At 53.7% G+C, this 15,240-nt stretch overlaps 1 protein-coding gene across 1 annotated transcript in view; it reads left to right on the forward strand.

Moving 5' to 3' along the window:
- The window catches only part of LOC132811101 (girdin-like), a gene marked incomplete at its 5' end in the record, with an annotated part of 20,164 nt that extends 7,823 nt beyond the window's left edge, over positions 1–12,341 (forward strand). Inside the window, 5 exons of the mRNA XM_060822760.1 lie at positions 487–579; positions 721–893; positions 1,975–2,235; positions 8,980–9,066; positions 11,983–12,341. Coding sequence (XP_060678743.1) covers positions 487–579; positions 721–893; positions 1,975–2,235; positions 8,980–9,066; positions 11,983–12,011 — 643 coding nt within the window. The remainder of the gene's footprint in view (positions 1–486; positions 580–720; positions 894–1,974; positions 2,236–8,979; positions 9,067–11,982) is intronic.
- Between the last annotated feature and the right edge of the window lie 2,899 nt (positions 12,342–15,240).

Below are 15,240 nucleotides of genomic sequence, written 5' to 3' on the forward strand. Positions count from 1 at the left end.
CGCTCTCAGACACACATTCACATCGAGACTCACTCACACTCACACTTGCTGTCTCTCTCTCTCACACACACACACACTCACACTTGCTGTCTCTCTCTCTCTCTCTCACACACACACACACACACACACACACACACACTCACACACGCACTAACACTCACTCCCACGAATACCTACTCCCACTCCTGGGAGCTGTGGTTACTCAGAAGGGACCCTCCTGTCCCCTCGTCCGAGGCACGCTGACCCTCGGGATAAACCTCCCTCCCCCCCAACCCCCCTCCCACTGCGGCCTCCCCTCCCCCTCGCTCTGAGGGAGCGGCCCCACAATGCACTGGGGCTACAGCGCCCTTCCCCTGAACACTCCGCGCGTTGGTAACCCCACCCTGTTGCCCCTTCCTTCCACCCCGCTCCCCCTCCCTGCAACACCCCTGGTTAACTTTGGTCTTTCTCTTTCCCCACCCCCACACGCCCCCCCACCCCCGTCAGGGACAAACTGAACGAGCTGAGGAGGGAGAAGCAAAAGTTGGTGGAGAAGATCATGGACCAGTACAGAGTGATTGACCCAGCCCTACCCAGGAGGTAAGGCCTGCCAGGGTGGGGTGGGGTGGGGTGGGGAGCGAGCCGAGCCATTCCCCCACCCCCTGGGGATTGAACCTCCGCCCCCCCCCCCCCCCCCAGACTGACTGACTGACACCGTCCCCCTCTGTCCCTCCCCGGCAGGAAGGGGAACTGGATCGCCGACAAGATGAAGAAGCTGATCAAACCGCGCAAGGAGCTCAGCAAGGACCAGCTCAGGCCCATCCTGATCAATCCGGGGGGGAGCCTCGACACCGCCGACGGTGCCCCCCCCGCAGAAACCCCGGAGCAACTCCAGACAGCCTCCAGAGCCGTCGGTATGGCAACCACTGCCCAGCCCCCTCCTCCACCCTCCCCTCTCCACCGGGTGGGTGTACAGGGATGGTCCACAACAGAGGGACGGCGGTTGGGTGCAGAGAGGGGGTCTTTGGGGGGGTTGGGTGTAGAGGGAGGGTCTTTGGGGGGGTTGGGTGTAGAGGGAGGGTCTTTAGGGGGGTTGGGTGTACAGAGAAGGTCATCGATGGGGAGTCGGGTGCAGAGAGGGGGTCTTTGCTGGGGATTGGGTGTAGTGGGAGGGTCTTTACGAGTTGTGTTTAGAGGCAGGGTCTTTGATGGGGGTTGGGTGTAGAGGGAGGGTCTTTGGGGGAGTTGGATGTAGAGGCAGGGTCTCTGATGGGGTTTGGGTGGAGAGGAGGGTCTTTGGGGGTTTGGGTGGAGAGGAAGGGTCTTTGATGGGGAGTTGGGTGTAGAGGAAGGGTCTTTGATGGGGGTTGGGTGTAGAGGGAGGGTCTTTGGGGGTGTTGGATGTAAAGGCAGGGTCTCTGATGGGGTTTGGGTGGAGAGGGAGGGTCTTTGGGGGTTGTGTGTAGAGGAAGGGTCTTTGATGGGGGTTGGGTGTAGAGGGAGGGTCTTTGGGGGAGTTGGATGTAGAGGCAGGGTCTCTGATGGGGTTTGGGTGGAGAGGGGGGTCTTTGGGGGTTGTGTGTAGAGGAAGGGTCTTTGAAAGGGAGTTGGGTGTAGAGGGAGGATCTTTGGGGGTTGGGTGTAGAGGGAGGGTCTTTGATGGGGAGTCGGGTGTAAGGGGGGTCTTTGGGGTGTTGGGTGTGGAGGGAGGGTCTTTGAAAGGGAGTTGGGTGTAGAGGGAGGGTCTTTGATGGGGAGTCGGGTGTAGAGGGAGGGTCTTTGATGGGGGATAGGGTTTTGAGGGAGGGTCTTGGATGAGGAGGGGTCAGGTGTAGAGGGAGGGTCTTGGGTGTGGAGTCGGGTGCAGAGAGAGGGTCTTCAATGGGGGAGGGGGTTGGGCTTTGAGGGACGGGGAAGGGGAGGGGTGGGGTGTGGACAGACGGACTGGGTGACTTTGCTGACCACACCCGGTCCGGGGTTTTTTGCGATGTCCAGGTGTCTCGGACACTCTGAGCCGGGAGCCGCGGAACGCGCAGGCGGATGCCTCCTACGAGGATGGGAAGGTCATGCTGAGGCCTCGCCGGAAGCTGAGCTCCCGGATCTACAGCTCGGAAAACCCTCGGCAGCGATTCCGGCAGCGCCGGGTGGGCTGGTTTCCGACGGAGAGTGAAGATGACGAGGCGGAAGGGGCCGACTCTTCCCCCAGTTGCAGTAGCACCGTCAGCCGCGACAGTGATCCCATCCTGGATTCCACAGGTAATCAACTCCCGAGTCTTCCCACTCAAGCTCAGACCAAGGGAGTCTCCCCCCCGTGGTTTCACGGATCACACCGGGAGTATGGCGTGCGTTCCTTCCGTCTCCCGATCTAACGCAAGAAAGATTGGTCTTCGAAATGCCAGGGGAACGCAGGACAATCCCATCGGACTGGGCCTGGATTCCCCTAGGAGGTTGAGAGATGGGGATCTGACTGAGGCACGTGGTAGTGTAACAGGGGCCGGACTGACACCATCCCGGGAGTCGTGACCAGGGGGGAGTCGGACACGATGTAGGGAACACTTTTTCTCCCTGACTGGGGAGTCTCGAGCCAACGGTGGGAGGGCGTGGCCCACACCATCTCGGGAAAGGATGGAAGGCCTGGGATCAGGAAGCGTTGTCCCTGTGGAATTCTCTCCCACGGAAACCCAGAGGGCAGCTCACTGAGTAAATCCAAGAGCGAACTGGATACCTCTGTAGGTGTTGATGTGGCAGGGGGTTGGGCTGGGGTGTACGGAGTTAAAATTCAGGTAGCTGTGGGGTTTACTGATGAAGGAGTGTCGCTGCAAAACCTAGTGTTTCCAATTAAACCTGTTGGACTATAACCTGCGCACGATCTTTGACTCTGTAGGTTGTATAAGTATCAAGGGAAACGATGAGGAAGCAGGAAGCTATCATAGCGTCACACAGAATGGAAACAGACCCTTTGGTCTCTCCGCTCCAAAATCCCCAAACTAACCTCGTCCCACCTGCCTGCTCCTGACCCATCTCCCTCCAAACCTTTTCCTACTCATGTCCTCATCCAAATGTTTTTTTTAAACGTCATTGTGCCTCCCCATTCTCATTCCACACACAAACCACCCTCCGTGGGGAAAAAAAACAATTGCCCCTCGTCTCTGTTTTAAATCTTACTCCTCTCCCCTTTTACAAATATGACCCTAGTTTTGGACTCACCCCCACTCCAGGGGGAAAAGACCTTGCTTATTTACCTCATCCATGCCCCTCATGATTTTATAAAGCTCGATAAGGTCAGCCCTCAGCCTCCCACGCTCCAGTGAAAACAGACCCAGCCTCTCCTTATAACTCAAACCCTCCAATCCCGGCAACATCCTGGTAAATCTTTCCTGAACCCTCTCTGGTTTAATAATATCCTTCCTGTAACAGGGCAGCCAGAACTGGACTCAGTGATCCAGACGAGGCCTCACCAATGTCTTGTACAACCCCAACCTGATGCCCCAACTCCTACACTCAAAGGACTGAGCAATGAAGGCAAATGCGCTAAATACCTACTTAACCCCCCGTCTACAAGTGCTGCAAATGTCAAAGAATTATGTCCCTGAACCCCTCGGTCTCCATGTTCTACAACATTACACAGGGCCCTACCATTAATTGAAAAGCCCTGACCTAATGTGTTTTACCAAACTGCAGCACCTCACATTTATCCAAATTAAACTCCATCTGCCACTCCTCAGCCCATTGACCCAATTGATCACGATCCCTTTGCAATCTTCGATAACCACCTTCCTTGTCCACTCTGCCACCAATGTTGGTTTCATCCACAAACTCACTGACCGTGCCTTCTATATTCTAATCTAAATCATTGATATAGATGACCAACAAAAGTGGACCCAGGCCTGATCCCTGTGGAACATCTCTGGTCACAGGCCTCCAGTCTGAAACGCAACCCTCCCCTTATCACCCTCTGTCTCCTGCCATTGGGTCCAATTGGCCAGCTCTCCCTGAATACCACGTGGTATAACTTTACTCATGGGTCCACCTTGCCAAACCTTGTCAAAGGCTTTACTAAAGACCAAGTGAACTATGTCTACCGCTCTGCCTTCATCTATCCTCTTGGTTACTCCCTCAAAAAACTCAAATCAAGTTTGTGAGACACGATTTCCCTCACACAAAGCCACGCTGACTATCCCTCGTTTCTCCCACATGTATACCAGTCCCGTCTCTCCAAATCCCCTCCAACACCTGAAGATAGATTCCTTACAGTGTGGAAACAGGCCCATCGGTCCAACCAGTCCACACCGACCCTCCGAAGAGTAACCCACCCAGACCCATTTCCCTCTGACTAATGCACCTAACACTATGGGACAATTTAGCACGGCCAGTTCACCCTAACCTGCACATCCCTGGGCACTATGGGACAATTTAGCACGGTCCATCCACCCTAACCTGCACATCCCTGGGCACTATGGGGCAATTTAGCACGGCCAATCCACCCTAACCTGCACATCCCTGGGCACTACAGGACAATTTAGCACGGCCAATCCACCCTAACCTGCACATCCCTGGGCACTATGGGGCAATTTAGCACGGCCAATCCACCCTAACCTGCACATCCCTGGGCACTACAGGACAATTTAGCACGGCCAATCCACCCTAACCTGCACATCCCTGGGCACTACAGGACAATTTAGCACGGCCAATCCACCCTAACCTGCACATCCCTGGGCACTATGGGACAATTTAGCACGGCCAATCCACCCTAACCTGCACATCCCTGGGCACTACAGGACAATTTAGCACGGCCAATCCACCCTAACCTGCACATCCCTGGGCACTATGGGACAATTTAGCACGGCCAATCCACCCTAACCTGCACATCCCTGGGCACTATGGGACAATTTAGCATGGCAAATCCACCCTGACCTGCACATCTTTGGACGGTGGGAAGAAACCGGAGCACCCGGAGGAAACCCACCCAGACACGGGGAGAATGTGCAAACTCCACACAGACAGTTGCCCGAGGCTGGAATTGAACCTGGGACCCTGGTGCTGTGAGGCAGCAGCACTAACCACTGAGCCACCGTGCCACCCAAACTACCACATTGCTGAGATTGTGGATTGGCCATGATGGTATTGAAGGGCAGAACAGCCTCTGAGGGCTGAATGGCCTACCCTAGCTTCTGTGGGAGCCGGAGTTTGAGAGGGATGGGGATGGGGAGGGAGAAGGTTTTGACCTGAGTGCGAGTGAGTTGACCCGAGGGGCAGTGGATGTGGCGGAATTGTCAGAGGCAGGGGGAGTGTGGACGTTGTGGGGACGTGGTAAGTGAGGAGGGAGTGAGTGTGCATCCAGGGAATGGGCTTGCACCCAAGTGGGCCGAATGGTCACAGACAAGCGGCTGGGGAGTGGTGGAGATGAAGCCTCAGAGAGGCCTGTTAGGTGGGGGGGGGGGGGCGGCGTGGGTGGTCAGTGGAGGGGAATAAGGAAGGTCTCTCAAGAGAAGCCTAGGTCGCAGGCCTCAGTCCGGTTGCTATGGGTTACCAGCCCTGAAATGGAGGGACTGGGGATTCTGAGATCGACTGGAGAGGGGAGATGTGGGAAGATTGTTTTCCCCTGAATGACCAGAGGGGAACCATCTCAGCACAAGGGTCACCCACAAAGGACAGAGATGAGGAGGAATTTCTTCCCGCCAAGGGTAGTGAATCTGTGGAATTATCTACCGCAGAGACCTGTCGAGGCTGGGTCATGGAGGATGGTAAGGCTGAGGCAGACAGATTTTGAATCAGGGAGGGAATCCAGGGGTTACAGGGAAAGCAGATGATCAGATCAGCCATGATCTCATTGAATGACAGAATAGACTTGATGGGCCGAATGGCCCACATCCTATAAGACACATCCTGTGGCCTCAGCCTGACTGACTATTCGGATGGGAAAGCACGTAACTCAACACACGTTCCCCTCCCATTGGCCAAACTCCCAAAGAGGCTTCAGCCTCCGAGTAGGCCCCACTGTAGTCCTGACGATGGAGCTCCGTCTCCCTCAATCCTTCCCGCTTCCCACTCCCACCCCAATAATTATCCTGATATTCCCAGGATATTCCTTGTATTCAACAAGGAGCTACCTCTGGGGCCCTTTTGTAAAGACCACAAGACATGGGAGCAGAAATCAGGCCATTCAACCCATCGAGTCTGTACTGCTGTTCAGTCATGGCTGATAAGTTTCTCAGAGCTGAAAATGTGTTGCTGGAAAAGCGCAGCAGGTCAGGCAGCATCCAAGGAGCAGGAGAATCGACATTTCGGGCATGAGCCCGTCTTCAGGAGAAGGGCTTATGCCCGAAACGTCGAATCTCCTGCTCCTTGGATGCTGCCTGACCTGCTGCGCTTTTCCAGCAACACATTTTCAGCTCTGATCTGCAATCCTCACTTTCTCCTGCTACGTTTCTCAACCCCATTCTCCCACTTACTCCCCGTAACCCGTGATCTCCTTGATACACAGGAACCTGTCTATCTCCGTCTTAAGTATACTCAGTGACCTGGCCTGCACAGCCTCCTGTGGCAATGAATTCCACAGATTCTCCACTCTCTAGCTGAAGAAGTTGCTCCTCATCTCCATTCTCAAGGGTCTTCCCTTTACGCTAAAGCTGTGCCCTTAGTCCCTAGTCTCCCCTAACAACCAAAACGCCTTCCCAACATCTACTCCGTCCAGCTCGATCCCCTTCATCCTTCTAAACTCCATCGAGGATAAACCCAGGGCTCTCAAATGTTCCTCATACGTTAAACGTTTCATTCCTGGGCCCAGTCTCGTGACCCTCCTCTGAACACCGTCCAGGGCCAGTCCGTCATTCCAGGCCTAAAACTGCGCACAATACTCCAAATGTGGCCTGACTAGAGCCTCTGGTACACCCTTGATTTCATGGTCAAGTCCTGAGAATAAATGCCATCGTTGCATTTCCCTTCCTAACCACTGACTCAACCTGCGAGTTCACCTTGAGAGAATCATCGACTACAACTCCCAAGAAAATAGCTGGAGAACTTAATAAATCCTTTGCATCAGTCCTCACAGTGGAAGACGTGATTAATATCCCAACAATTAGGGAGAGTCAGGAGGCAGAGCTGAGTATGATAGCCATTACAAAGGAGAAAGCGCTAGATAAGCTAACCCTCTTGCTCAAGAAAGGATCAAGACAAAATTATAGGCCGATTAGCCTCACCTCGGTTGTTGGTAAAATTCTAGAATCCATCGCTAAGGATGTGATTTCTAAATTCTTGGAAGTGCAGGGTGGGATTAAAACAAGTCAACATGGATTTAGTAAGGGGAGGTCATGCCTGACAAACCTGTTGGAATTCTTTGAAGAGGTGACAAGTAGGTTAGACCAGGGAAACCCAGTGGATGTGGTCTATCTAGACTTCCAAAAGGCCTTTGATAAGGTGCCACACGGGAGGCTGCTGAGCAAGGTGAGGGCCCATGGTGTTCGAGGTGAGCTACTGGGATGGATTGAGGATTGGCTGTCTGACAGAAGGCAGAGAGTTGGGATAAAAGGTTATTTTTCGGAAAAGCAGCCGGTGACAAGCGGTGTCCCGCAGGGTTCAGTGTTGGGGCCACAGCTGTTCACATTATATATTAATGATCTGGATGAAGGGACTGGGGGCATTCTAGCGCAGTTTGCCGATGATACGAAGTTAGGTGGACAGGCAGGTAGTACTGAGGAAGTGGGAAGGCTACAGAAGGATCTAGACAGTTTGGGAGAGTGGTCCAGGAAATGGCTGATGGAATTCAATGTGAGCAAATGCGAGGTCTTGCACTTTGGGAAAAAGAATAAAAGCATAGACTACTTTCTAAACGGTGAGAAAATTAGCAAAGCCAAAGTACAAAGGGATCTGGGAGTGTTAGTCGAGGATTCTCTAAAGGTAAACATGCAGGTTGAATCCGTGATTAAGAAAGCGAATGCAATGTTGTCACTTATCTCAAGAGGGTTGGAATATAAAAGCACCGCTGTGCTACTGAGACTTTATAAAGCTCTGGTTAGGCCCCATTTGGAGTACTATGTCCAGTTTTGGTCCCCACACCTCAGGAAGGACATACTGGCACTGGAACGTGTCCAGCGGAGATTCACACGGATGATCCCTGGTTGGTCTAATATACGAGGAACGGCTGAGGATCCTGGGATTGTATTCATTGGAGTTTAGAAAGTTAAGGGGAGACTTAATAGAGATGTACAAGATAATACATGGCTTGGAAAGGGTGAATGCTAGGAAATTGTTTCCGTTAGGCGAGGAGACTAGGACCCGTGGACACAGCCTTAGAATTAGAGGGGGTCAATTCAGAACAGAAATGCGGAGACATTTCTTCAGCCAGAGAGTGGTGGGCCTGTGGGATTCATTGCCGCAGAGTGCAGTGGAGGCCGGGACGCTAAATGTCTTCAAGGCAGAGATTGATAGATTCTTAATCTCGCAAGCAATTAAAGGGATATGGGGAGAGGGTGGGTGAGTGGCGTTGAAATGGCCACCAGCCATGGTGGAGTGGACCCGATGGGCCGAATGGCCTCACTCCCACTCCTATTTCTTATGGTTTTATGGCCTTAAGGCTCTGAAAGGTTGGGGTTCCAACACTGAGCCCTGTGCAACACCACTTGTCACTGGCTACCACCGTGAGAAAGAGCCTTTCATCCCCGCTCTCTGCTTTCCCCCCCACACACAGCCAAGCGTCCGTCTACGTTAGCTCCTTCCCTCTGACACCCTGAGAGGCCTACTCTCATTCGGCCAGCCTCCTACAGGGCCCGACTGACAAATGTGTCCAGTGGGGCCCTTTCAGATAGACGTCGAAGGTGGGAGAGGGTATGGAAGGGGACGGGCAAGCACAGGAACGGGGCCGAATGGCCTCACTTCCACGTGGGAACTGGGATTCATCCCTTGCCAGCGGTGGGCGAGATCGGATTGAGGGCCGCTGTCGGTGCCGGCAGAGGGGGGAGGGGTGCGGGATGTGAACTAACTCTCCCCGCTTTTGACTTCCAGAAGTTTCCAAGAATCCAGAGTCGAGCCAAGGTTCTCAGAAGAAACTCCCGGAGGATGGGACAGTCGCCGACGACGACAACAACGCAGGTTCACCCCCCCCTCTTCTTTTCTCTTCATCCCGCCGCTCCGTCGGGATTTCCGGCACCTTCCGGAATCGGGTGGGGGGAGGGAGGTTTCTAGAAGGCACGCCCAATCCGTGTTGAACTTACTCCCCATCCCGTGTCCACAGACGCTGTCTCCCTCTCCCCATTTCCAACGGGATTTTCCTATGTAAACGCGTCATGCTGTAATTGCACCGTGCTGCAACTAGAGGCGCCGGTCTGCTGCAGGTTGGAAGAATCTCTGAGCTCCACCTGCTGATGTTTTTGGAATAAAACATTCCTCCTCCCCCCCCCCCCCCCCACCCACTCCCTCCCTCTCTCCCCCCTTGTCACCTCCCCCGTCTCTCTCTACCCTGCTTCTCTCGAACTTTCTCCCCGCCTCCCCTGATCCCGTACACTCCCTCGTTATCTTCCAGGCTCTGCCCCTCTCTCCTTCCCCCCCCACCCCAGTCTCACTGAGCTCTTCTCTCCTGGTCCCTCTGTCTTCCTCCCTCTCTTTAACTCTCAGTATCTCTCTCTCTCTCTCTCTCTCTCTCTGTCTCTCTCTCTCTGTCTCTGTCTCTCTCTCTGTCTGTCTCTCCTATGTCTGCAATTTCTCCCTCTTCAGCTCTCTCTCTCTTTCTATGATCTCTCTCTGTCTGTCTCTCTCTCTCTCTCTTTCTGTCTGTCTCTCTCTCTCTTTCTGTGTGTCTCTCTCTGTCTCTCTGTCTCTTTCTGTCTGTCTGTCTCTCTCTCTCTCTCTCTGTCTCCCTCTCTCTCTCTGATCACTCTCTCTGTGATTTTTTTTTATCTCTCTCCCTATTTGTGATCTCTCTCTGATCTCTATTTCTGTTGTCTCTGTCTATCTCTGGGATCTCTCTCTCTCTCTCCTCCCCCTCTCTGTTCTCTCGCTGTCCGTTCTTTCTCTCTCCCCCCTCTCTCTGTTCTCTCTCTCCTCTCTCTCTCTCTCTCTCTCTCTCTCACACTGTCTGTTCTCTCTCTCTCTCTGTTCTCTCACTGTCTGTTCTCTCTCTCTCCATCTGTGATCTCACTTTAATCTCTCTTTTTGTCGTCTCTCTGTGGCTTGGATCTCTCTCTCTCTCTCTCCTCTCTCTCTCTCTCTCTCTCTCTGTTCTCTTGCTGTCTGTTCTTTCTCTCTCTCTCTCTCTCTCTCTCTGTTCTCTGTTCCTGCTCCCTATCCCACCTGCTCACTGATCCTGCAGCGCTGTGCTGTCAGTGGATTTATGAACTGTCTCTCTCGGGACTGAACCCATTGCTATGATCTCTCCTGAGCTGTGCTGGGATGTCAGTGCTTAAGGAGGAAGTGACTGACCACACACTCCCCATCCTGGCCCTGGGACTTTCCTCAACAGCTTGTGGTGCTCAAAACACAGTCAAAACCTTCTTCCTGATCACACTCAACGCTCTGTATCTAACCCCGTGCTGTCCCTGTCCTGGGGAGTGTGTGATGGGGGACAGTGTAGAGGGAGCTTTACTCTGTATCTAACCCCATGCTGTCCCTGTCCTGGGGAGTGTTTGATGGGGGGACAGTGTAGAGGGAGCTTTACTCTGTATCTAACCCCGTGCTGTCCCTGTCCTGGGGAGTGTTTGATGGGGGGACAGTGTAGAGGGAGCTTTACTCTGTATCTAACCCCGTGCTGTCCCTGTCCTGGTGGTGTTTTGATGGGGGACAGTGTAGAGAGAGCTTTACTCTGTATCTAACCCCGTGCTGTGCCTGTCCTGGTGGTGTTTTGATGGGGGACAGTGTAGAGGGAGCTTTACTCTGTATCTAACCCCGTTCTGTCCCTGTCCTGGGGAGTGTTTTGATTGGGGACAGTGTAGAGGGAGCTTTACTTTCAGTTTAAAAGAACAGAAAGAGCTATTCAATCTCTCTAACCCACCCAAGCCCCACCCACCCTGTGCCATTGGTCTGTGGCTGGTTATGAAGCCTTTGCATTTGTCTTATGAAGCCTTCCTTGGCCAAATAGCCAGGGCCATCCTTTACTGTGTGGTGATGCACAGCCTTGCGTTAGGGACGGGTGAGGGTTGTATGGATAGTGTATTTGAATCTTTGAGTGTGTGTGTGTGTCTATATGTCTGTGTGTCTGTCTCTTTGTGTCTGTCTATTTGTGTGTTTCTGTATGTGTCTGTGTGTGTGTGTCTTTCTGTGTGTCTTTCTGTGTGTCTTTCTGTGTGTCTGTGCGTGTGTGTTTGTGCGTGTGTGTCTGTGTATCTGTCAGTGTGTCAGTGTCTGTGTCGGTTTGTGTCTGTTTCTGTGTGTCTGTGTGTGAGTGTGTGAGAGTCTGTGTGTGTGTTTGTCTATGTGTGTGTTTGCATGTGTGAGTGTGTGTGTGTGTATGTCTGTGTCTGTGTGTGTGTCGGTCTGTGTGTGTTTCTGTGTGTGGCTGTGTGTGTCTGAGTCTCTGTGTGTCTGTGTCTGTGCCAGTGTGTGTGTGAGTCTGTGTGTGTGAGTCTGTGTCTGTGAGTGTGTGAGTCTGTGTGTGTGTATGTGTGTTTCTGTGTGTCAGTGTGTGTCTGCGTGTCGCTGTGTCTGTGTATGTGTCAGTGTTGGGCTGTGTCAGTGTGTGTGTCTGTCTTTTTGTGTCTGTCTCTGTCTGTCTATCTGTGTGTCTGTGTCTCTGTGTGTATCTATATGTGTGTGTGTCTGTGTGTGTCAGTGTCTTTGTGTGTATCTATGTGTGTGCGTGTCAGTGCGTGTCTGTGTGTGTGGGTGTCTCCGGGTATGTATGTGTGTGTCTGTGTGTGTCTGTGTCTGTGTGTGTGAGTGTGAGTGAGTGTGTGTGAGTGTGTGAATGTGAGTGTGTGTGAGTGTGTGAATGTGAGTGTGTGTGTGTGTGTGAGTGTGTATGTGTGTCTGTGTGAGTGTGAGTATTTACCCTGTCCTCTGTGTTCCTCCCTGCAGCTCCTGGAGATGGTGAAACCCCGAACTGAGCCGAGCGGCCTGGCACTTCTGTTTTCTGGTCTTGGCCCTGCTCCTGTAACCCCCTTCACACCACTTTGTAACCTCGCCCCCGTCCCCATCCCCCTCTCTCACCAACTCCTGCCCCCACCCAGAACTGCTACCTGCCCTCTCTCCCAGCTGTGGGGGAGTGGGGGTGTCTGGCGCCCAGGGGGTGATGCAGTGCCCTTCCTGAGGGCTCCGGGTGGGGGCTGTTGTCACAGACGATGGATCTGTCCCCCTGATGGTTGGATGCCGGGAGGTTGGGGTTGGAGTGCGACGCTCCCCACAGTCGATCAGCCGGCTAGAGCATCTCCCGGGTAGTGGGAGGGGAGAGGGGCTGATTTGTGTTGGGGGGGGGGAGGGGGGGTGCTGCTGGGGAGAGGTCTACAGAGTTACCTCAGATTAGGGGAGCTGCTATCTTAAAGGGACCCACACCCCTGGAGCTACAGTCTTAAAGGGACCCACGCCCCCTGGAGCTACAGTCTTAAAGGGACACACACCCCTGGAGCTACAGTCTTAAAGGGACCCACGCCTGTTGAGTTGCTGTCTTAAAGGGACCCACGCACTGGAACTACAGTCTTAAAGGGACCCACGCCAGTTGAGCTACAGTCTTAAAGGGACCCACGCCACTTGGAGCTACAGTCTTAAAGGGACCCACGCCCCCTGGAGCTACAGTCTTAAAGGGATCCACGCCAGTTGAGTTGCTGTCTTAAAGGGACCCACGCCACTTGGAGCTACAGTCTTAAAGGGACCCACGCCAGTTGGAGCTACAGTCTTAAAGGGACCCACGCCAGTTGAGAGACAGCATTAAAGGGACCAGGATGTGTTATATAGGCTTTCTAAAATAACTGAGGCTGGTGGATCGACAGTTTGAAATGGGTCTGCTGTTTCACAGAGCTGAGAGATTTCCAACCCTGGTCCTGAGCTACACTCTGGGGAAGCTTCTTAGACAGAAACGTGGTCAGGAATGAAAGTGATCAGCTTCAGAGGGGCAGGGACCGATGGTTTAGAGAGATTGGGGGAGGGTGTGGGGGGTGGGGGCGGGGTGGGATGTCGATGGCCTGAGAGGGACACCCAGCCTTCGAGAGATGGGGGTGGAGTGGGAGTCCACTCCCACCTCATCGTCCGGAGCTGCGTGGGACAGCGCTGAGAGGGTGGGCTGGGAGGCAAGGTTGGGTCTGAGCACTTTGACCAGCTCCCTCCCTTTGTTCAGTAAACCACCGCTATCAACCTCCCCCTCACCCCCACCCCCACACACACCCCTCTCCCCCCAGGCCAGCACTGAAACAGAGCGGAGGTGGACTCAGGCTGTGAGGCCTCCTGTTGTCAAATAGCTGACGCAATGTCAGGTGCCAACTCCAGCCCGTGATTATGATATTCTCAGGATCATTGAGGGCCGGTAAACACGGAGCCCGTGATTGTTGACAGAGTTTTGGGATTCGGCACGTTCAAGGAAATGAATAAAATTCCCAGTGGAAATCTCAAACATCCCCCACTTTCCTCCCCCCCCCCCCCCCTTTCCCACCCCCTCCCCACTCCCCCAGACTGGGTTAGTCAGCTGGGTTACCCCAGAGAGGAGGGTATGTCACAGGAGGATAGAGACCGAACACAGAGGGTTAGGGAGGGAGAGAGAGAGAGGGGCAGGCGTCAAGAGAGAAGGAGTGTGTGTGTGAGAGAGAGAGAGAGAGCAAGGTGGAGAGGCTTAAGAAAGGAATGAGAGGGAGCGAGACGGATGGAGAGGTTTAGAAAGCGAATAAGAAGGAGAGAGCAAGATATCTGTGGAGAGGTTAAGGGAAGGAGTGAGTGAGTGAGAGTTGGGGGGGAGAGAGAGAGAGAGAGACAGTGGTTTAGGAAACAGGAGGGAGAGGGTTAGGGAGGGAAGGAGGGAGAGGAAGATAATTAGGGAGGGAGAGGGTTAGTGAGGGAGAGGGTAGTGAGGGAGAGGGTTAGGGAGGGAAGGGGGAGAGGGAGATAATTAGGGAGGGAGAGGGAGAGGGTTAGTGAGGGAGAGGGTTAGGGAGGGAGGGGGGAGAGGGAGAGGGTTAGTGAGGGAAGGAGGGAGAGGGTTAGTGAGGGAGGGGGGAGAGGGAGAGGGTTAGTGAGGGAGAGGGTTAGGGAGGGAAGGGGGGAGAGGGAGAAGGTCAGGGAAGGAGAGAGGGAGAATTAGGGAGGGAGGGTGGGAAGGAGGGAGAGGGTCAGGAGGGAGGGAGAGTGAGAGAGGGAGAGGGAATGGCTGAGCACAGGACCCTGAGCAGCTGAAGGGCCAGTTCCCAGTAGGTGGAGCATTGAGAGTTAGAGGGGGAGGGTGTTTGTTGAGGGTGGGGGTTGGAGGTGATTGGGGGAACCCTGAGGGTTGTGGTGATCTGGGGTCGAGGCAGAATGTGCGATTGTGAAATCGGAGGCGAACGTTATTCGGGGTTTGGTATATTATATCGAATAAAAGTGGAATTAAAGTCACTTCCCTCAGTGAGCAGTGGGTGCCGTGTTGTATTATGGTGTGGGGGGGTATCTCTGAAGGTTATAACATCCAGCACAGCCGACTCACTGCTTCTGAGGCTGGGTCCACCATCTAGGAGATCACCTCGCATTCTGCGAAATTCCTCCTGTTCCTCATTCAGCCCCTTCCCTTCCGGGAGGATTACACGAGGCGGGGGGAGGGGGAAGGGTCAGTGAGAGATTTGCCTGGCAAGCGAAGACTTACAGTGTCGAAGAGCTACTGAAGAAAAGCAGGGGAGTGAGTCCTAACAAACCCCAAAGCCTTGATTATACTTTAATGACCCAGCCTCGAGAGCCCTCCGCAGTAGACAATTCCACGGCTCCCCTTGGGCAGATGGCATCGCTCCTCATCCCCGTTTTCAATAAGGTCACCCCTCATTCAGAGTCATAGAGATGTACAGCACGGAAACAGACCCTTCGGCCCAACCCCTCCATACTGACCATAGAGTCATAGAGATGTACAGCACCGAAACAGACCCTTCGGCCCAACCCCTCCATACTGACCATAGAGTCATAGAGATGTACAGCACGGAAACAGACCCTTCGGCCCAACCCCTCCATACTGACCATAGAGTCATAGAGATGTACAGCACCGAAACAGACCCTTCGGCCCAACCCCTCCATACTGACCATAGAGTCATAGAGATGTACAGCACGGAAACAGACCCTTCGGCCCAACCCTTCCATACTGACCATAGAGCCATAGAGATGTACAGCACGGAA

This window comes from Hemiscyllium ocellatum, unplaced genomic scaffold (assembly GCF_020745735.1).
Source record: "Hemiscyllium ocellatum isolate sHemOce1 unplaced genomic scaffold, sHemOce1.pat.X.cur. scaffold_2085_pat_ctg1, whole genome shotgun sequence".
In the NCBI taxonomy this organism is placed as follows: Eukaryota; Metazoa; Chordata; class Chondrichthyes; order Orectolobiformes; family Hemiscylliidae; genus Hemiscyllium; species Hemiscyllium ocellatum.